The following is a 19,278-nucleotide window of genomic DNA, read 5'->3' as shown; positions in this document are numbered from 1 at the left end:
AACCGACAAGGAATAAGATGAAAGTGTTTTTAAATTGATTTCGAAAATTTAATTTTGATCATAACTTTTTATATTTCTAATTGTCAGAGCTTGTTTTTAATCCAAATATAACATATTTATATGTTTTTGGAATCAGGAAATGATGAAGAATAAGATGAACGTAAATTTGGATCGTTATATAAAAAAAATTTTCTTAACAATTTTCAGATTTTTAATGACCAAAGTCTTCAATTAATTTTTAAGCCACCAAGCTGAAATGCAATACCGAAGTCCGGCCTTTGTCGAAGATTGCTTGGAGAAAATTTCAATCAATTTGATTGACAAAATGAGGGTGTGACAGTGCCGCCTCAACTTTTACAAAAAGCCGGATATGACGTCATCAAAGACATTTATCGAAAAAAAGAAAAAAACATCCGGGGATATCATTCCCAGGAACTCTCATGTACAAGTTCATAAAGATCGGTCCAGCAGTTTACTCTGAATCGCTCTACACACACACACACACGCACACACACACATACACACACACATACACCACGACCCTCGTCTCGATTCCCCCTCTATGGTAAAACATTGAGTCATAACTTGACTAAATGTAAACAAGTCGCGTAAGGCGAAATTACTACATTTAGTCAAGCTGTGGAACTCACAGAATGAAACTGAACGTAGTCTGCCGCTAGTGCAAAAGGCAGTGAAAGTGACGAGCCTGTTTGGCGCGGTAGCGGTAATTGCGCTGTGCTTCATAGCACGCTTTACTGTACCTCTCTTCGTTTTAACTTTCTGAGCGTGTTTTTAATCCAAACATATCATATCTATATGTTTTTGAAATCAGGAACCGACAAGGAATAAGATGAAATAGTTTTTAAAACGATTTCGGAAATTTAATTTTAATCATAATTTTTATATTTTTAATTTTCAGAGCTTGTTTTTAATCCAAATATAACATATTTATATGTTTTTGGAATCAGAAAATGATGAAAAATAAGATAAACGTAAATTTGGATCGTTTTATGAAAACATTTTTTTTTTAAACAATTTTCAGATTTTTAATGACAAAAATCATTAATTAATTTTTAAGCCACCATGCTGAAATGCAATACCAAAGTCCGGCCTTTGTCGAAGATTGCTTGGCCAAAATTTCAATCAATTTGATTGAAAAATGAGGGTGTGACAGTGCCGCCTCAACTTTTACAAAAAGCCGGATATGACGTCATCAAAGACATTTATCGAAAAAAAGAAAAAATCATCCGGGGATATCATTCCCAGGAACTCTCATGTCAAATTTCATAAAGATCGGTCCAGTAGTTTAGTCTGAATCGCTCTACACACACACACAGACACACACACACACACACACACACACACACACACACACACACACACACACACACACACACACACACACACACACACACATACAGACACACATACACCACGACCCTCGTCTCGATTCCCCCTCTATGTTAAAACATTTAGTCAAAACTTGACTAAATGTAACAAGTCGCGTAAGGCGAAAATACAATATTTAGTCAAGTAGCTGTCGAACTCACAGAATGAAACTGAACGCAACGCAACGCAGCAAGACCGTATACTCGTAGCATCGTCACTCCACCGCCCGTGGCAAAGGCAGTGCACGTGGAATTGACAAGAAGAGCGGGGTATTCGTTGCGCTGAGAAGGATAGCACGCTTTTCTGTACCTCTCTTTGTTTTAACTTTCTGAGCGTGTTTTTAATCCAAACATATCATATCTATATATTTTTGGAATCAGGAACCGACAAGGAATAAGATGAAAGTGTTTTTAAATTGATTTCGAAAAAAAAATTTGGATAATAATTTTTATATATTTAATTTTCAGAGCTTGTTTTTAATCCGAATATAACATATTTATATGTTTTGGGAATCAGCAAATGATGGAGAATAAGATAAACGTAAATTTGGATCGTTTTATAAATTTTTAATTTTTTTTACAATTTTCAGATTTTTAATGACCAAAGTCATTAATTAATTTTTAAGCCACCAAGCTGAAATGCAATACCGAACCCCGAGCTTCGTCGAAGAGTACTTGACCAAAATTTCAACCAATTTGGTTGAAAAATGAGGGCGTGACAGTGCCGCCTCAACTTTCACGAAAAGCCGGATGTGACGTCATCAAAGACATTTATCAAAAAAATGAAAAAAACGTTCGGGGATTTCATACCCAGGAACTCTCATGTCAAATTTCATAAAGATCGGTCCAGTAGTTTAGTCTGAATCGCTCTACACACACACACACACACACACACAGACACACACACGCACACACACACGCACATACACCACAACCCTCGTTTCGATTCCCCTCGATGTTAAAATATTTAGTCAAAACTTGACTAAATATAAAAAGAGCACAAACAGCACAGTGCGCCTCCCGTAAACCATCACAGATACTGTCAGGCTTTTACACAGACACAGTACAAACACCCTTCCATTTGAACGCTCACCAAACGGGAACATCCTAGGTGCCCTACGTAAAGAGCGAGCAATTTTCAAAGAAATAATTTTGCGGATTGTGATAGACAATCGGACCGTGGTGCGTTTTGGCGCAAGACCTAACTTTTAAAATCTAAATAATAAATTGACAGCTTGTTACACAAACATTCTTAAATCATAAACAAGTCGCGTAAGGCGAAATTACTACATTTAGTCAAGCTGTGGAACTCACAGAATGAAACTGAACGTAGTCCGCCGCTAGTGCAAAAGGCAGTGAAAGTGACGAGCCTGTTTGGCGCTGTAGCGGTTGCGCTGTGCTTCATAGCACGCTTTACTGTACCTCTCTTCGTTTTAACTTTCTGAGCGTGTTTTTAATCCAAACATATCATATCTATATGTTTTTGAAATCAGGAACCGACAAGGAATAAGATGAAATAGTTTTTAAAACGATTTCGGAAATTTAATTTTAATTATAATTTTTATTTTTTTAATTTTCAGAGCTTGTTTTTAATCCAAATATAACATATTTATATGTTTTTAGAATCAGACAATGATGAAAAATAAGAAGAACGTAAATTTGGATCGTTTTATAAAAAATTGTTTTTTTTTACAATTTTCAGATTTTTAATGACCAAAGTCATGAATTAATTTGTAAGCCACCAAGCTGAAATGCAATACCGAAGTCCGGCCTTTGTCGAAAATTGCTTTGCCAAAGTTTCAATCAATTTGATTGAAAAATGAGGGTGTGACAGTGCCGCCTCAACTTTTACAAAAAGCCGGATATGACGTCATCAAAGGTATTTATCGAAAAAATAAAAATATGGCCGGGGATATCATTCCCAGGAACTCTCATGTCAAATTTCATAAAGATCGGTCCAGTAGTTTAGTCTGAATCGCTCTACACACTTACACACACAGACACACACACACACACACACACACACACCCACACACCCACACACACACACACACACACACACACACACACACACACACACACATACACCACGACCCTCGTCTCGATTCCCCCTCTATGTTAAAACATTTAGTCAAAACTTGACTAAATGTAAAAATGAGAAATAGTGCGCCCTGCGCCACATTACGTATCACTGCGCCATCCTATGCACACTTTACATCGGAGTACAGCATTCAAAACAAAAGCGCACCAATGCAAGTGTGTGTAACGCGCTGTGATTGGCTGTTTAAATATGTAGTGCATTTTACAGACCAAATCCGGCGAACTATCTTTTCTCGCTGTAATGTTTTTCTTCGTAACACACCAGCCAAGCGTCGACTGATTTTTAGGAAATACAGGCCTACACTAGAAATAACGCATCATGAGAAAACACAAGAAAATTGGTTGATGGCCGCAGCTGTGTTTTAATAAAATAAGCGGTATTGTATGGACACATGTTCTATTTGGGTTTCATGTGTTGCAGAGTACTGTACTCTGTATTTGTGTTGTACATACAGTCAAGCGGAAGATTGACTACTAATGTATCACACTAGTTTTGCTGCTATTGAGGTTTTTTTGTGTGTGTTACTTTTGTTGATTCTTGCTTGCAAATTATAACACAAACGCAAAACTCAAGGCAGGGGCAGACAATGCGACTGCGAGCGAGTTAGGTTTTAGCAGTGAAATCCACTAAAAATTGTTTTCTGTTACTTGGATTCGTCCGCCCTCAATAACAACAAGTCGCGTAAGGCGAAATTACAAAATTTAGTCAAGCTGTCGAACTAACAGAATGAAACTGAACTCACTGCATTTTTACAGCAAGAGCGTATACTCGTAGCATCGTCAGTCCACCGCTCGATGCAAAGGCAGTGAAATTGACAAGAAGAGCGGGGTAGTAGTTGCGCTGAGAAGGATAGCACGCTTTTCTTTATCTCTATTCTTTTTAACTTTCTGAGCGTGTTTTTAATCCAAACATATCACATCTATATGTTTTTGGAATCAGGAACCCACAAGGAATAAGATGAAATTGTTTTTAAATCGATTTCGGAAATTTTATTTTGATAATAATTTTTATATTTTTAATTTTCAGACCTTGATCCGAATATAACATATTTATATGTTTTTGGAATCAGAAAATGATGAAGAATAAGATGAACGTAAATTTGGATCGTTTTAAAAACAATTTTTTTTTACAATTTTCAGATTTTTAATGACCAAAGTCATTAATTAATTTTTAAGCCACCAAGCTGAAATGCAATACCGAAGTCCGGCCTTTGTCGAAGATTGCTTTACAAAAATTTCAATCAATTTAATGGAAAAATGAGGGTGTGACAGTTCCGCCTTAACTTTTACAAAAAGCCGCATATGACGTCATCAAAAGTATTTATCAAAAAAAAGAAAACAATTTCCGGGGATATCATTCCCAGGAACTCTCATGTCAAATTTCATAAAGATCGGTCCAGTAGTTTGGTCTGAATCGCTCTACACACACACACGCACAGACACACACAGACACACACAGACACACAGACACACACACACACACACACACACACACACACACACACACACACACACACACACACACACCGCGACCCTCGTCTCGATTCCCCCTCTACGTTAAAACATTTAGTCAAAACTTGACTAAATGTAAAAAATGGAAGCTCGCACACCCGACTTGCTCTGTTTCAAGCTTTCTAAATCGTTTTCTGTACTCATATTAGGCCACGAAAAATAAAATAAAATAGATTAAGCTTTCCGACATCTTGTGTAACAAACACGAAGCCAACACTCACAGTGTTTTCTTCAAAATATTGCTTTACTTTGAGCTTGTGATATTTTGAATACGAAATTTGCAAAATGTAAAAGCTTTGATGTAATAATCGATCCAGAACTTAGTTACAATTAGAAAACTGATCTGAATGTTCGTGTAAACCGGGTTCACACACTTCTCGTTTCTCTAAACAAATGGATTCACCAAACAAATAGTACAGCCGTCCCTCCCGTGAACGGACAGTCTTCAGCCAGTGCAAACCTTTCGGTACATTGCAGCGTGGGCGGACACACACACACACACACACACACACACACACACACACACACACACACACACACACATATATATATATATATCTATATACATAATTATACACACACACACACATCACACACACACAAAATACACACATCACACACACACACACACACACACACACACACACCCATACACATGTCACACACACACACACACGCATCACACACACGCATAAACACACACACACACACACCACACACACACACACACACACACACACACACATACACACACACACACACCTACACACACACACACACAAACTAAGTACACACACACTAACACACACACACACACATACTAACCCACGCTTACACCCACACACACACACACACACACACACACACACGCACACGTACACACACACACACACACGCACACGTACACACACATACACACAATAACACACACGTACTCACACGCCTATCTTTCCACTGGAGCATGCACACGAAGTTTAAGGTTTTCACACAATACCTTCATTGTCACTAATGGCAATATTCAACGATGGCCAATTGTGGTACATGGTGCGATGTGTATACATCATAGAAAGGGATTCCAACCTCCCGTTGCTGACAGCTCATGTGGTTATATCCGCATCAGTTGGAATGACATATCAGAAGAAATACGCATGCCAGCTGAACAAAACAATCTGTTCGGGGTAGCGATTTGATTTGATTTTCTCCTCGTGTTTAAAAGTTGACAAGTTGTGCCTATAATGATTGTTCGTCAATTTTTCAATGGTACCTGACGATTTTGTCAGGTATAATTTATGGGTTTCCAGTATTTTAGCGGCAGTCAGCTGATTCCTTTAAATTAAATTTGTAATCCAAAAGGTGTGCCGGATATCAAAATTACTAGCATAGAAATTCCGAATAAAAGGACACGGGAATTCATACTTTAGTTGGTTTTGGACATGTGTCACGTTCATTGTCTGCAACAGTTTAGATGTTCTTAGACTAATATAAGAAGGTACTGTTTTGATTTTAAAGCTCATCACTACATTGCACTTGAGGAATTTGCATTTGTAATGGAGAAGAGAACTTACCTATCGCATTTCAGTAAATACCGTTTAACACTTGATTGCATGTGAGATGAACCATATTCCTTGTACTTCAGAACATACTGTACCTCCAGATTTTCCGGCTGGACAAAGTTGACCAGGTTTCTGCCCAACCCCGTGCGATGTGTAGTCCTTGCCTCTCATGGCGACGTCGCTGCCAAGAGTTGACTCTGACGTTCAATATTTATCCATGGTGGATGCTTTACGTGATTTCAATATATTTTCTTCGTGGGTGGTGTCCGCCATGTTTCATCAAAGCCTGCACACATTCCATATGCCTTTATTCTGTCAGCCAACGTGTTAGTATTTCCTGCCTCTTTGTCTATCTGTCTTTTTGTCTGTCTTTTTGTCTGTCTGGCTGTCTGTCTGTCTGTCTGTCTGTCTGTGTGTGTGTGTGTGTGTGTGTGTGTGTGTGTGTGTGTGTGTGTGTGTGTGTATGTGTGTGTCTGTGTGTGTGTAGAGTGAAATCTACTGGACCATTCTTCATGAAACTCTAAATGACAGCTCCTGCAAATGATATCCCCAGACATGTCTGGGATGACGTCATAACCGGCCTTTTGTTAAAATTGAGGAGACAATGTCACAACATCATAAGTCGATCCAATTGATTGAAATTTTGGTCAAGCAGCCTTTGACGAAGTCCGGACTATGGGATTTCATATCAGCTTGAAGCGTACTAATTGATTAATGAGTTTAGACATTAAAAATCTGAACATTCATATCAAAACTTTAGTAAGTATTTTAAAAATGATTTCAACACCTTTTATTTAATTTTCTGAATCAAAAAACAACACACAAAAATAGAGAAAAGCGCGCGTTAATGTGAAGCACAATTATACGCTTCTATGCTATACTGGCTTTTTACTTCAAGCTATCAGCGAGCCGATCGCGGGTAAACAGCAAGGCCATAGTCGTGAAAAGCCGCAGTACGTTCAGTTACATTATAATAGTTCGACAGATGGTCTAAATGTATTAATTTCGTTTCACGCGACTTGTTTCTTCATCTTTTAAACGATCTTTACCCTATGTATTAAATGCTTTTGTGAGATATTATAAATAAAACAAGTCGCGTAAGGCGAAATGACTACATTTAGTCAAGCTGTGGAACTCACAGAATGAAACTGAACGTAGTCCGCCGCTAGTGCAAAAGGCAGTGAAAGTGACGAGCCTGTTTGGCGCTTTACTATACCTCTCTTCGTTTTAACTTTCTGAGCGTGTTTTTAATCCAAACATATCATATCTATATGTTTTTGGAATCAAGAACCTACAAGGAATAAGATGAAATAGTTTTTAAAACGATTTCGGAAAATTAATTTTAATCAAATTTTTTATATTTTTAATTTTTAGAGCTTGTTTTGAATTTGAATATAAGATGTTTATATGTTTTTGGAATCAGAAAATGATGAAGAATAAGATGAACGTAAATTTGAATCGTTTTATAATTTTATGTTTTTTTTTACAATTTTCCGATTTTTAATGACCAAAGTCATGAATACATTTTTAAGCCACCAAGCTGAAATGCAATACCGAAGTCCGGCCTTCGTCGAAGATTGCTTTGCCAAAATTTCAATCAATTTGATTGAAAAATGAGGGTGTGACAGTGCTGCCTCAACTTTTACAAAAAGCCGGATATGACGTCATCAAAGACATTTATCGAAATAATGATAAATATTTCTGGGGATATCATTCTCAGGAACTCTCATGTCAAATTTCATAAAGATCGGCCCAGTAGTTTAGTCTGAATCGCTCTACACACACACAGTGACACACACACACACACACACACACACACACACACACACACACACACACACACACACACACATACACCACGACCCTCGTCTCGATTCCCCCTCTATGTTAATGGTGAATTACTTCATGACACGTTTACGTTCTAATGCAAATTATTTCACTAGAATACATGTATCATAATTTTAAACTTCTTTCTAAAATCTATTTTTGGACATTGCAGATGGTGAACACTTTAAAACAGCGCTTATGCATAGTTTTCAGAGTACGGTCACTTGTAACTCTTCTGATGCCCTTTTTCAACATGGGGGAATTGGTACGTTTTGCAGGTCGTTGCAATCATATGTCTCGGCCAATTATAATAATTATTTGTTTGGATATGTGAATATTTGAACTCGACATTGTGTCATTGTTTTGTTAAAATCGATCGGATGCTCCAAGAAATACGTTCATGCAAATTGAGAAACTGATCTAATTTTTGCTTAAGAAAACGTCACGTTACGTCATACTCACCTGAAGTAAAAACCGGCTTTACTCTTTCTCAAAAACCTGCTTTGAATACCCTATTTCCAGCCAAATCGGAAAGTCACGTTACAATAATTCCAATAAAAACACATCATTACAACAAACGTAAACCGGGCGGTAAATACCTCTTCCATGATAGGTCCTGTGGTTGTACATGATTGGTCAGAAGCCCAATTTTATTACCCAACCCTCGTTTATCTCAAAATTGGCATGTCGTCATATTAACACGTATCTAACATAAAATCTGTCCGATTAATTTTTCTATTTTTTTCACGCTTATGTCAACACACTCTGGAAATATCACAGGCAGCGAGGACATAGCTCAATCGGTAGCGGCGCCGGTGTAGCACGAAATTTTCACTCCACGAAAATTTTACTCCGGAGTAAAAATTTCGTACGAAATTCTTACTCCGAGTACACCTTTTATACGAGAAAAGAACTCCCCAAGGCACGACAAAATTACTCCCTCCACAAAATTTTTACTCCCCATTTTTACATTTAGTCAAGTTTTGACTAAATTTTTTAACATAGAGGGGGGAATCGAGACGAGGGTCGTGGTGTATTTGTGTGTGTGTGTGTGTGTGTGTGTGTGTGTGTGTGTGTGTGTGTGTGTGTGTGTGTGTGTGTGTCTGTGTCTGTCTGTGTCTGTGTCTGTGTGTGTAGAGCGATTCAGACTAAACTACTGGACCGATCTTTATGAAATTTTACATGAGAGTTCCTGGGTATGATATCCCCACACATTTTTTTAAATTTTTTCGATAAATGTCTTTGATGACATCATATATCCGGCATTTTGTAAAAGTTAAGGCGGCACTAGCTGTCACACCCTCATTCTTTAATCAAATTGATTGAAATTTTGGCCAAGCAATCTTAGACAAAGGCCGGACTTTGGTATTGCATTTTAGCTTGGAGGCTTAAAAATTGATTAATGACTTTGGTCATTAAAAATTGAAAATTGTAATTAAAATTTTAAAAAACGATTCAAAATTACGTTTATCGTATTCTTCATCATTTTCTGATTCCAAAAACATATAAATATGTTATATTCGGATTAAAAACAAGCTCTGAAAATTAAAAATATAAAAATTATGATTAAAATCAAATTTCCGAAATCGATTTAAAAACAATTTCATCTTATTCCTTGTCCGTTCCTGATTCCAAAAACATATAGATATGATATGTTTGGATTAAAAACACGTTCAGAAAGTTAAAAAGAATAGAGATATATAAAAGCGTGCTATCCTCCTCAGCGGAACCGCTACCGCGCTTTTCTGGATTGTCAATTTTTCACTGCCTTTGCCACGAGCGGTGGACAGACGAAGCTACGAGTGTACGGTCTTGCGGAAAAAATGCAATGCGTTCAGTTTCATTCTGTGAGTTCGACTGAGCTTGACTAAATGTTGTATTTTCGCCTTACGCGACTTGTTTTTACTTCCAGTCAAAAAAATCTCGTACGCGAAAATGGGATGCGGTGAAGGGATAATGTCAATATGTAATCTCGCACAAACGAATGTCGCACTAACCTCCCGCCACCCCTTCCACCACCAAGACTATCAATCAATCAATCAAGACTAACGGGGGATTAAACTTTTTGCTGTGAACTTAAAAACTTAGTGTTTTATATTGGAATTATTGTAACGTGACTTTCCGATTTGGCTGGAAATAGGGTATTCAAAGCAGGTTTTTGAGAAAGATTTTACAAGAGAGTAAAAATGTCGTACACCTGGCATGGGAAGTTAAATTGCTCATGTTAGGGTGACGTAATTTATTCGGTTTTTTTCGTCAGAGGAGTAACATTTTTGTACGAAATGTTTACTCGGAACTCATCTGTCGTGGGGAGTAATTTTCTCGTGTAATGGGGGAGTACTTTTTTCGTAAAGGGAGTAACATTTTAATTCGTACGAAAATTTTACTCCGGAGTAAATATCTCGTGGGAGTAATTTTCTCGTGTTACACCGGTTTCAAACTCAGTTGTCGCTATCGGCGTGGGTTTGATCCCCACGTTCGGCGAGTGATTGATTTTGTAGAATCAACTTTGTGCAGACTCTCTTCGGTGTCCGAACATCTCCGTGTGCACACATGCGCACGATAAAGAACCCAAGTTCACAGCAAAAGTCTCAGGGCTTGAAAACACGAATGTACACGCATGCAAGAAAAACGAAAACACTGGATAGAACCGTGCTTCCCCCAGTGAAAAACAGCCCGCATTTCCATGAAGAATAAATAAAATACTGGTCAATCGGTGTCCGATGTCATTAACTGATGACACTGATACTTTGCTCTCCTGAATGTTCCAGGACACTGTCTTCATTTCATGTTCAATAATGGTTCAAATGTGTTAATTGGACAAAAACCTGATGAAACACTTGTGAACACTCGCAAAAGTAAACTTTAGAATTCGTTTTATCAACATAACCATGGATACACTCTTTTCGAAACAGCGACTTTGTATCTATATATATATACGAGTAGTGTCTGTCTGTCTGTCTGTCTGTCTGTCTGTTCGCGATGCACGGCCAAAGTTCTCGGTGGATCTTTTTCAAATTTGGACACCGTATTCAGCTACATCCCGGACACAACCTCATTGATGAGATATTTCAACACGTGCTCTCAGCGCGCAGCGCTGTGCGCGATGAACCAATTTTTTTTCTTTTTTTTTCGGGATCCACTACCAGTAACTCTTCCTTATCTTCTCCAGTGTTTTCAGCCGCGATTATCTCCCTTCCTCCGTGTGGCGTCAACCTATATTCCCGTTACTACGTTACTATTTTTAGAAGGTCACTGCACGTTACTATTTTTAGAAGGTCTCCAGTGTTTTGCGCGTTTATCTCCTTTCCTTCGTGCGCCGGCAAAGCCGGGTCCCAGGTGCTCTGCCGGGTCCCAGGTGCAGCCTGGTATTCGGCTCTACTTCTTCCCGGCGAAGCCGGTACCCGGCGAAGCGGGTAATCATCTAGTGCATAATATACGCAAACTGTGAAATTAAAAACGTTTTCACAATACATATTTTCCCAACAATGCTCAAATTTCGCTTGTCCCATGCACAAATCAATCGCTAAATATTCCTTATTCTTCCAGTCCAGTTATCTTCTACCAAAGAAGCACTCTTAACTTATCATTACAAAAATATACACCCAAAATCTTCAACTTTTTCAATACTTATGAAACATACATTTCGTGCTCACTCAGGCATGTGTGTGTGTGTGTGTGTGTGTGTGTGTGTGTGTGTGTGTGTGTGTGTGTGTGTGTGTGTGTGTGTGAGTGTGTGTGTGTGAGTGTGTGTGTGTGTGTGAGTGTGTGTGTGTGTGTGAGTGTGTGTGTGTGTGTGTGCGTGCGTGCGTGTGTGTGTGTGTGTGTGTTTGCGCGTGTGTGTGTGTATCTGTGTGTGCGTGCGGGTGTGCGTGCGTGCGTGTATGTGTGTGTGCGTGCGTGCGTGCGTGTATGTATCTTATATATCTACATATATATACGACTTGTGTCTGTCTGTCTGTCTGTGTGTGTGTCTGTGTGTGTGTCTGTGTGTCTGTCTGTGTGTGTGTGTGTGTGTGTGTGTGTGTGTGTTTGTGTGTGTGTGTGTGTTCGCGATGCACGGCCAAAGTTTTCGATGGATCTGCTTCAAATTTGGTGGGCATATTCAGGTAGACCCCGGACACAACCTGGTCGATGAGAATTTTCAACACGTGCTCTCAGCGCGCAGCGCTGAACCGATTTTGGTTTTTCTGTTCATCTTCCCAGATCCATTCCCAGTAACTCTTCCTTATCTTCTCCAGTGTTTTGCGTTTATTTCCCTTCCTTCGTGTGGCGTTAATCCATATTCCCGTTACTATTTTTAGAAGGTCACTGTCCACAACGCTTTCATCCCGGCGAAGCCGGATATTCCCGTTACTATTTTTAGAAGGTCACTGTCCACAACGCTTTCATCCCGGCGAAGCCGGGTATTCCTCTACTTCTTCCCGGCAAAGCCGGGTACCCGGCGAAGCGGGTATTCATTCTAGTCTTATATATATATACGACTAGTGTCTGTGTGTCTGTGTGTCTGTCTGTCTGTGCGCGATGCACGGCCAAAGTTCTCGATGGATCTGCTTCAAATTTGGTGGGCTTATTCAGAGAGACCCCGGACACAATCTCATCGATGAGATATTTCAACACGTGCTCTCAGCGCGCAGCGCTGAACCGATTTTGGTTCCACCTGAGCTACCCGGGCCCCCATACCGACACACCAAAGCCGCTAGACCACATCACAACGCCAAAGTTCTCGGTGGATCTTTTTCAAATTTGGACACCGTATTCAGCTACACCCCGGACACAACCTCATCGACTGAGATATTTCAACACGTGCTCTCAGCGCGCAGCGCTGAACCGATTTTGGTTTTTCTGTTCATTTCACCATTCCCAGTAACTCTTCCTTATCTTCTCCAGTGTTTTGCGTTTATCTCCCTTCCTTCGTGTGGCTTCAATCCATATTCCCGTTACTGACTACGTTACTATTTTTAGAATGTCACTGCGCTGTCCAGAACGCTTCCCTTGCACCCGTAAGTTGTTCTTACTGTCAAAGTGAAAAGGTCGAATCAATTTATAGCCACGCGAAAAATACACTGTCACCTATCTCTATATACTTATAGATATAGATATACATATATATATGTGACCCTCCACCACGAAATGAGTCGCATGTCACCTTTGCATGATTTTCATATTTTTACATTTTCCTAAAGAGTTGTTTATGCTCTATCCAGTGGTGAAACCCGTTTTAGAAAAGAGCGAAAACTGTTTGAGTTATAAGCCTGTGACTAAGGTAACCCTTACACTGTTACCAGACACTCCCCGGACTTATATTAAGCCTAGCGCAGAACCGCGCGAGGTGACATGCGACTCATTTCGTGGTGGAGGGTCACATATACGGCTTCTCTGTGTGTGTGTGTGTGTGTGTGTGTGTTTGTGTGTGTGTGTGGGCAAAAACCTGTGTATTGTAGAGTTCTGTTTGTGATGTGGTCTGGCGGCATTGGTGTGTGTTCAGAACCTTTAAGAATACCATTTTATATCCAAGTATCTCTTATTACCATTTTTAATTAGATGAGCGAGAGTGTGCGGGGGGTGGGTGGGTGGTGAACTACTGTACATAAAGGGAAAGTTTGTGTGCGCGCCTGTGTGTGTTTTTAATCTAAGACAAATGTCGCCAATGTTTTTACAGAGTGACGTTAAATAAACGATTTTATCATCATCATGTGTGTCTATTTATGTTCAGGCCTTCCTTCCAGAAGCCATAACAGTTATTCTCAATCCCGTTTGAGTGGACTTTGGCTTCACATATGATTGTGGTGTTTCGGCACTCGGTTACATTTGGCGTCGTCGACAGCGATGGGACTCGACATGAGATATTTCAACACGCGCAGCGCTGAACCGATTTGGGTTTTTCTCTTTATCTTCTTCAGTGTTTTCAGCGTTTATCTCCCTTCCTCCGTGTGGCGTCAATCCATATTCCCGTTACTACGTTACTATTTTTAGAATGTCACTGCGCTGTCCAAAACGCTTCCCTTGCACCCGGAAGTTGTTCTTACTGTCAAAGTGAAAAGGTCGAATCAATTTATAGCCACGCGAAAAATACACTGTCACCTATCTCTATAGATATATTTATAGATATAGATATACATATATATATATACGGCTTCTGTGTGTGTGTGTGTGTTTGTGTGTGTGTGTGGGCAACACCTGTGGATTGTAGAGTTCTGTTTGTGATGTGGTCTGGCGGCATTGGTGTGTGTTCAGAATAGCATAGCATCGTCGAAGCCTACCCATTATTTAACTAATTTGTTAATTAAATTTTTCTTGAAAATGAAACTGCAAAACCAAATTCAAAAGTTGTATTGGATTTTTGCTTCCAAAATCAAAACCTTTGTATAATGTGTTTAGATAAAGAACATCCGTTTGATGTAAATTAGGTAGAGTTGGCTTCAGTCACCAAGACCACTGAGTCAGCCTGCCTCAGTCGAAAGGTTTCGTCAAGCCAAGGACTTAATCGGCTCGTTTATAGAGTATCAATCAATCAATCAATATGAGGCTTATATCGCGCGTATTCCGTGGGTACAGTTCTAAGCGCAGGGATTTTGTTTTTTGTTTTTTTTGCAATTTATATCGCGCACATATTCGAGGCGCAGGGATTTATTGATGCCGTGTGAGATGGAATTTTGTTTACACAGTACATCACGCATTCACATCGGCCAGCAGATCGCAGCCATTTCGGCGCATATCCTACTTTTCACGGCCTATTATTCCAAGTCACACGGGTATTTTGGTGGACATTTTTATCTATGCCTATACAATTTTGCCAGGAAATACCCTTTTGTCAATCGTGGGATCTTTAACGTGCACACCCCAATGTAGTGTACACGAAGGGACCTCGGTTTTTCGTCTCATCCGTCTCAATCTTATAAACCACCAGACTTCCTTGACATTGCCTTGCGCGACTGGTTTCAGGTTACAATGGTGATGGTTAAGGATTCCAACATCGTGGTATTCATACTAAGTTTGCTTGCCCTCGCAAACACTGGTGCATCGAATAATGCTGGAAACAAAGGTAAGATTGTTTTTATGGCGTTTTTTGTTCAATCACCACAGATAAATCAATTGTACGATATATCAAAACAATGCTGCGAAATCAGGGTTCCTGTCGATTTAGACAGTTCGGGAAAATCTTGAAAAACTAAAGTGGTATTTTCAAGGCCAAAAAAGACACAGAACTTAGTGAACGTCTTGGAATCTAAGAAGCTATATACAGCAGACAATTCCAATTCATTGTAGTAAAAGAGAGTAACAATTATCGTTTATCCGGAAAATGAACTACTCAGAGTCCTGCGCCCGTTTACTTGAATTGCACATTTCTATACTGTTCAAAAAAAGAAACGCATAGTTGCTACTTGCCAAATTTGTTTTATTTTTCGAAAATATTAACAGAAAATCCAATATTTAGATTATTTGTTTGAAATTTGGTATGGACACAGTTGAATGCACACACAGTTCATTTGCATCTTCAAATCAATCAGTCAATCAATACGATTGGGTGCCGAGGCTGTCAAGTCAGTAGGGGGTGTGACTGCCTTGAGCAGCAACAACTGCCCGGCACCTTCTGGACATGGACTGGATCAGATGCCGGATATCTTGCTGTGGGATGGTGTCCCACTCCTCCTGAAGTGCCTGCAATAGATCGCGGTGATTTGCGGGCGCTTCTTCTCGCCTGCGCACACGTCTGTCCAATTCATCCCAGAGGTGTTCTATCGGGTTCATGTCTGGCGACATGGATGGCCAGGGAAGCACCTGGACATGGTGGTCGGTGAGGAACTGGGTGGTGAGTCGTGCTGTGTGCGGGCGAGCGTTGTCCTGCTGGAATATGGCATCCTGGTCAGCCAGAAGAGGAAGGGCGTGTGGGCGCAGAATTTCCTCCACGTATCGCTGGGCAGTTATGCGCCCTTGGACGTGCACCAGGGTGCTCCTTCCAGCGGTATTGATCGCCCCCCACACCATGACGCCTCCATCACCATGAACGGGTGCCTCATCCACACAGTTGGGCGCGTAACGTTCGTTTACTCTCCGGTAGACCCTCCTCCGACCATCATGTCGCTGGAGCAGGAAGTAGGACTCGTCGCTGAACCACACGTGTCTCCAGTGATTCCGGACGGTCCAGCGAAGGTGCTGGTTGCCCCACTGCACTCGGTTCTGGCGATGGCGGCGGGTGAGGACAGCTCCTCTGTGAGGTCTGCGAGCTCTCAAACCAGCTTCATGCAGGCGGTTCCGCACGGTCTGGTCCGATAATCGGTGTGGCCCGGGGAGAGCCTGGACAGAAGATGAGGCCGACAGGAAACGATTCCGGAGGTGGCGGAGCCGTATGAAGCGGTCGTGAGCAGCAGTTGTCGCCCTTGGTCTTCCCGCTCGTGGCAAGTCAGCAACGGAGCCAGTGGCTTGAAACCTGACCCACAGTCTACTGATGGTGCTCTGGGACACGTGGAAGTGCCTGGCGATTGCACTTTGACTTTGGCCTGCTTGTAAACGACCCAATGCAATTTGGCGGTCTTCTCTGCTCAATCGGGCCATCTTTCGTCGCTGAATTGTCGTCTGATTTCTTTGTGGCGAACAATCCGCTTTTATGGGTTTTGGAAGACATGGTGAGAGCTCAATATTCCCCGAGTTTCACGAGATTACACTGAAGCATGACGAGTGGTCATGCCAAATGAGCAATTTTGACATTGTAGCCACTGATAACGCATGCGTCACGTGCAGAGCTCACTTGTGGCAATGGACGAAAGGTCGACGACCAGATAAACATTTTCTGCAGTTTGGTGGATATCCTTGTAGCCATATAACTAAATTAACCAAATATTACAAGCTATGCGTTTCTTTTTTTGAACAGTATATATAACTAACGAACTGAACCCGTTTTTCGAATCCTCTTTATTAATGTATTGAACATGTCCTTTACGAACGATTGTTTCCTTCGTGTGTTTCAAAAGTGGCGCATATGACTTGTTACGCGCGCACACACACACACACACACACACACACACACACACACACACACACACACACACACACACACACTAACACACACACACTAACACACACACACACACACAAACGCACACACACATACACACACACAAACACACACACATACACACACACACACACACACAAACACACACACACATACACACACACATACACGTGTGCACAAGTATAAGCACGCAAACAAACATGCAAAAATTCTAGATAGTCTAGATATTTTCCCTCGGACCCGTTTTTGTGTATTCCTTCGCCAGAGGTTCTGGAATGCCTAAAATAGTCCCAGGGGAAATATCTCAGCTATCGTGAACGAGAATAGTAACCCATCCATAAATCTTCCTTTTACTTTTCTTTATTGTGTACATTACGTTAAAAAAAATGTGGCAAATGAAAACTTTGGAGCAAGGTGAAATTTGGAAACAGTTTTGACGACCTTGTAATCCGCGGCATTTTGCATGTATTGCAGGTCCAACCCCGAGAACATTTCGGGTTAGAACCTCAACAGTGGAAAATGGCAAACACGGCTGGGCGCTCGTTACGTCAGTTTTGGTGACGGACTATGGACAGCTTCTGATGGCTGACTTCTTGAGGAACGAAGTCAAAATGGTTTCTCTCAAGAACCCCAACACCGTCCTGTCTTCTGTACGTGCTTCGGGAAACCCCGATTCCCTCTTGCAGCTTCTGGACGGAAGGGTCATGGTATGTTTTCGTAACGCTAAGAAACTTCTCATCATCACCGTTAACACAGACTCTCTCGCAGTGGACGCGACACTGACAACAAACAGAGAGTACGCTGGTCTGGCGCAAGGTCCGAATAACACTGTCATTGCCAGCGCTCCAAAGCGAGGCAGTCTTCACGGCCGTTTGGACGTCCTTGACCTGAGAGGAAACATCCTCAGGACCATCCTGGATGACACTCACAACAACTACATCGGGGTGAACTACTTGACGCGCTTCGGGGAGGACGTCTTCTTGTCTGACCACGAAGGCGACAAAGTCCGAGCGGTCAACATTGCCACGGGAACCGTCACTAGCACCTTCCGTGGTTTAGACCTAAACTCCTTGAACCTGAAAGAGCCCAGGGATATCACTTTTGATCGTAACGGAAACATGTACTTCGGCGTCTTGCAGTCCAAGCTGTGCAGCTTGTGCTATATCCAGATCAGCCAGGGAGGAAAAGCGACGGCTCTGTCCTGGGTGTCAGCCGATACTACTTCCTATCCCTACGGTGTGACCACCACCTCTACTCACCTCATCGTGTCCTGGTGGCACACCATGGGGGGGCGGTCGGAGGTGACGGCGTACCAGCTTCCCTTCTAGCTCGACAAGTAGCGTGCGTTGCTTTGCTGTGTAGTGGACACCGCTTTTTAGGGGCCCACACTCCACCTCTCAGCCTCCCCCCCCCCCCATTCCATTTAAAACGTCTACACTCTCAGATTTTCTGCTCACAAAGTTTGTATTGTAAGTTTATTGTTGGACCTCACTTCTTTCTATTCTTGTTCTTCTTCCTCTAGTTCTTGTTGTTCTTGTTCTTCTTCTTGTTCTTGTTCTTCTTGTTCTTGTTGTTGTTCTTCTTGTTCTTGTTGTTGTTGTTGTTGGTGGTGTTGTTGTTGTTGTTCTTCTTCTTCTTCTTCTTCTTCTTCTTCTTCTTTTTCTTCTTCTTCTTCTTCTTCTTCTTCTTCTTCTTCTTCTTCTTCTTCTTCTTCTTCGTGAGCTGCAACTTCCACTTCCACTAAAAGGCACAAGTGTGTGAGATAGATAGAGAGAGAGAGAGGGAGAGAGAGAGAGAGACAGACAGAGAGAGACAAAGAGAGAGACAGGGAGAGAAAGAGAGACAGCGAGAGAGAGACAGAGACACACATAGAGAGAGAGAG

General features: G+C 41.2%; 1 protein-coding gene across 1 annotated transcript in view; it reads left to right on the top strand.

Moving 5' to 3' along the window:
• Nucleotides 1–18,842, top strand: part of LOC138970143 (uncharacterized) — a 42,545-nt gene extending 23,703 nt beyond the window's left edge. Inside the window, exons 3-4 of the mRNA XM_070342626.1 lie at nucleotides 15,326–15,425; nucleotides 17,871–18,842. Coding sequence (XP_070198727.1) covers nucleotides 15,326–15,425; nucleotides 17,871–18,724 — 954 coding nt within the window. The 3' untranslated portion in view covers nucleotides 18,725–18,842. The remainder of the gene's footprint in view (nucleotides 1–15,325; nucleotides 15,426–17,870) is intronic.
• Nucleotides 18,843–19,278: the final 436 nt, after the last annotated feature.

This window comes from Littorina saxatilis, linkage group LG7 (assembly GCF_037325665.1).
Source record: "Littorina saxatilis isolate snail1 linkage group LG7, US_GU_Lsax_2.0, whole genome shotgun sequence".
Taxonomy (NCBI): domain Eukaryota; kingdom Metazoa; phylum Mollusca; class Gastropoda; order Littorinimorpha; family Littorinidae; genus Littorina; species Littorina saxatilis.
This window is presented reverse-complemented; position numbering and strand designations above follow the sequence as displayed.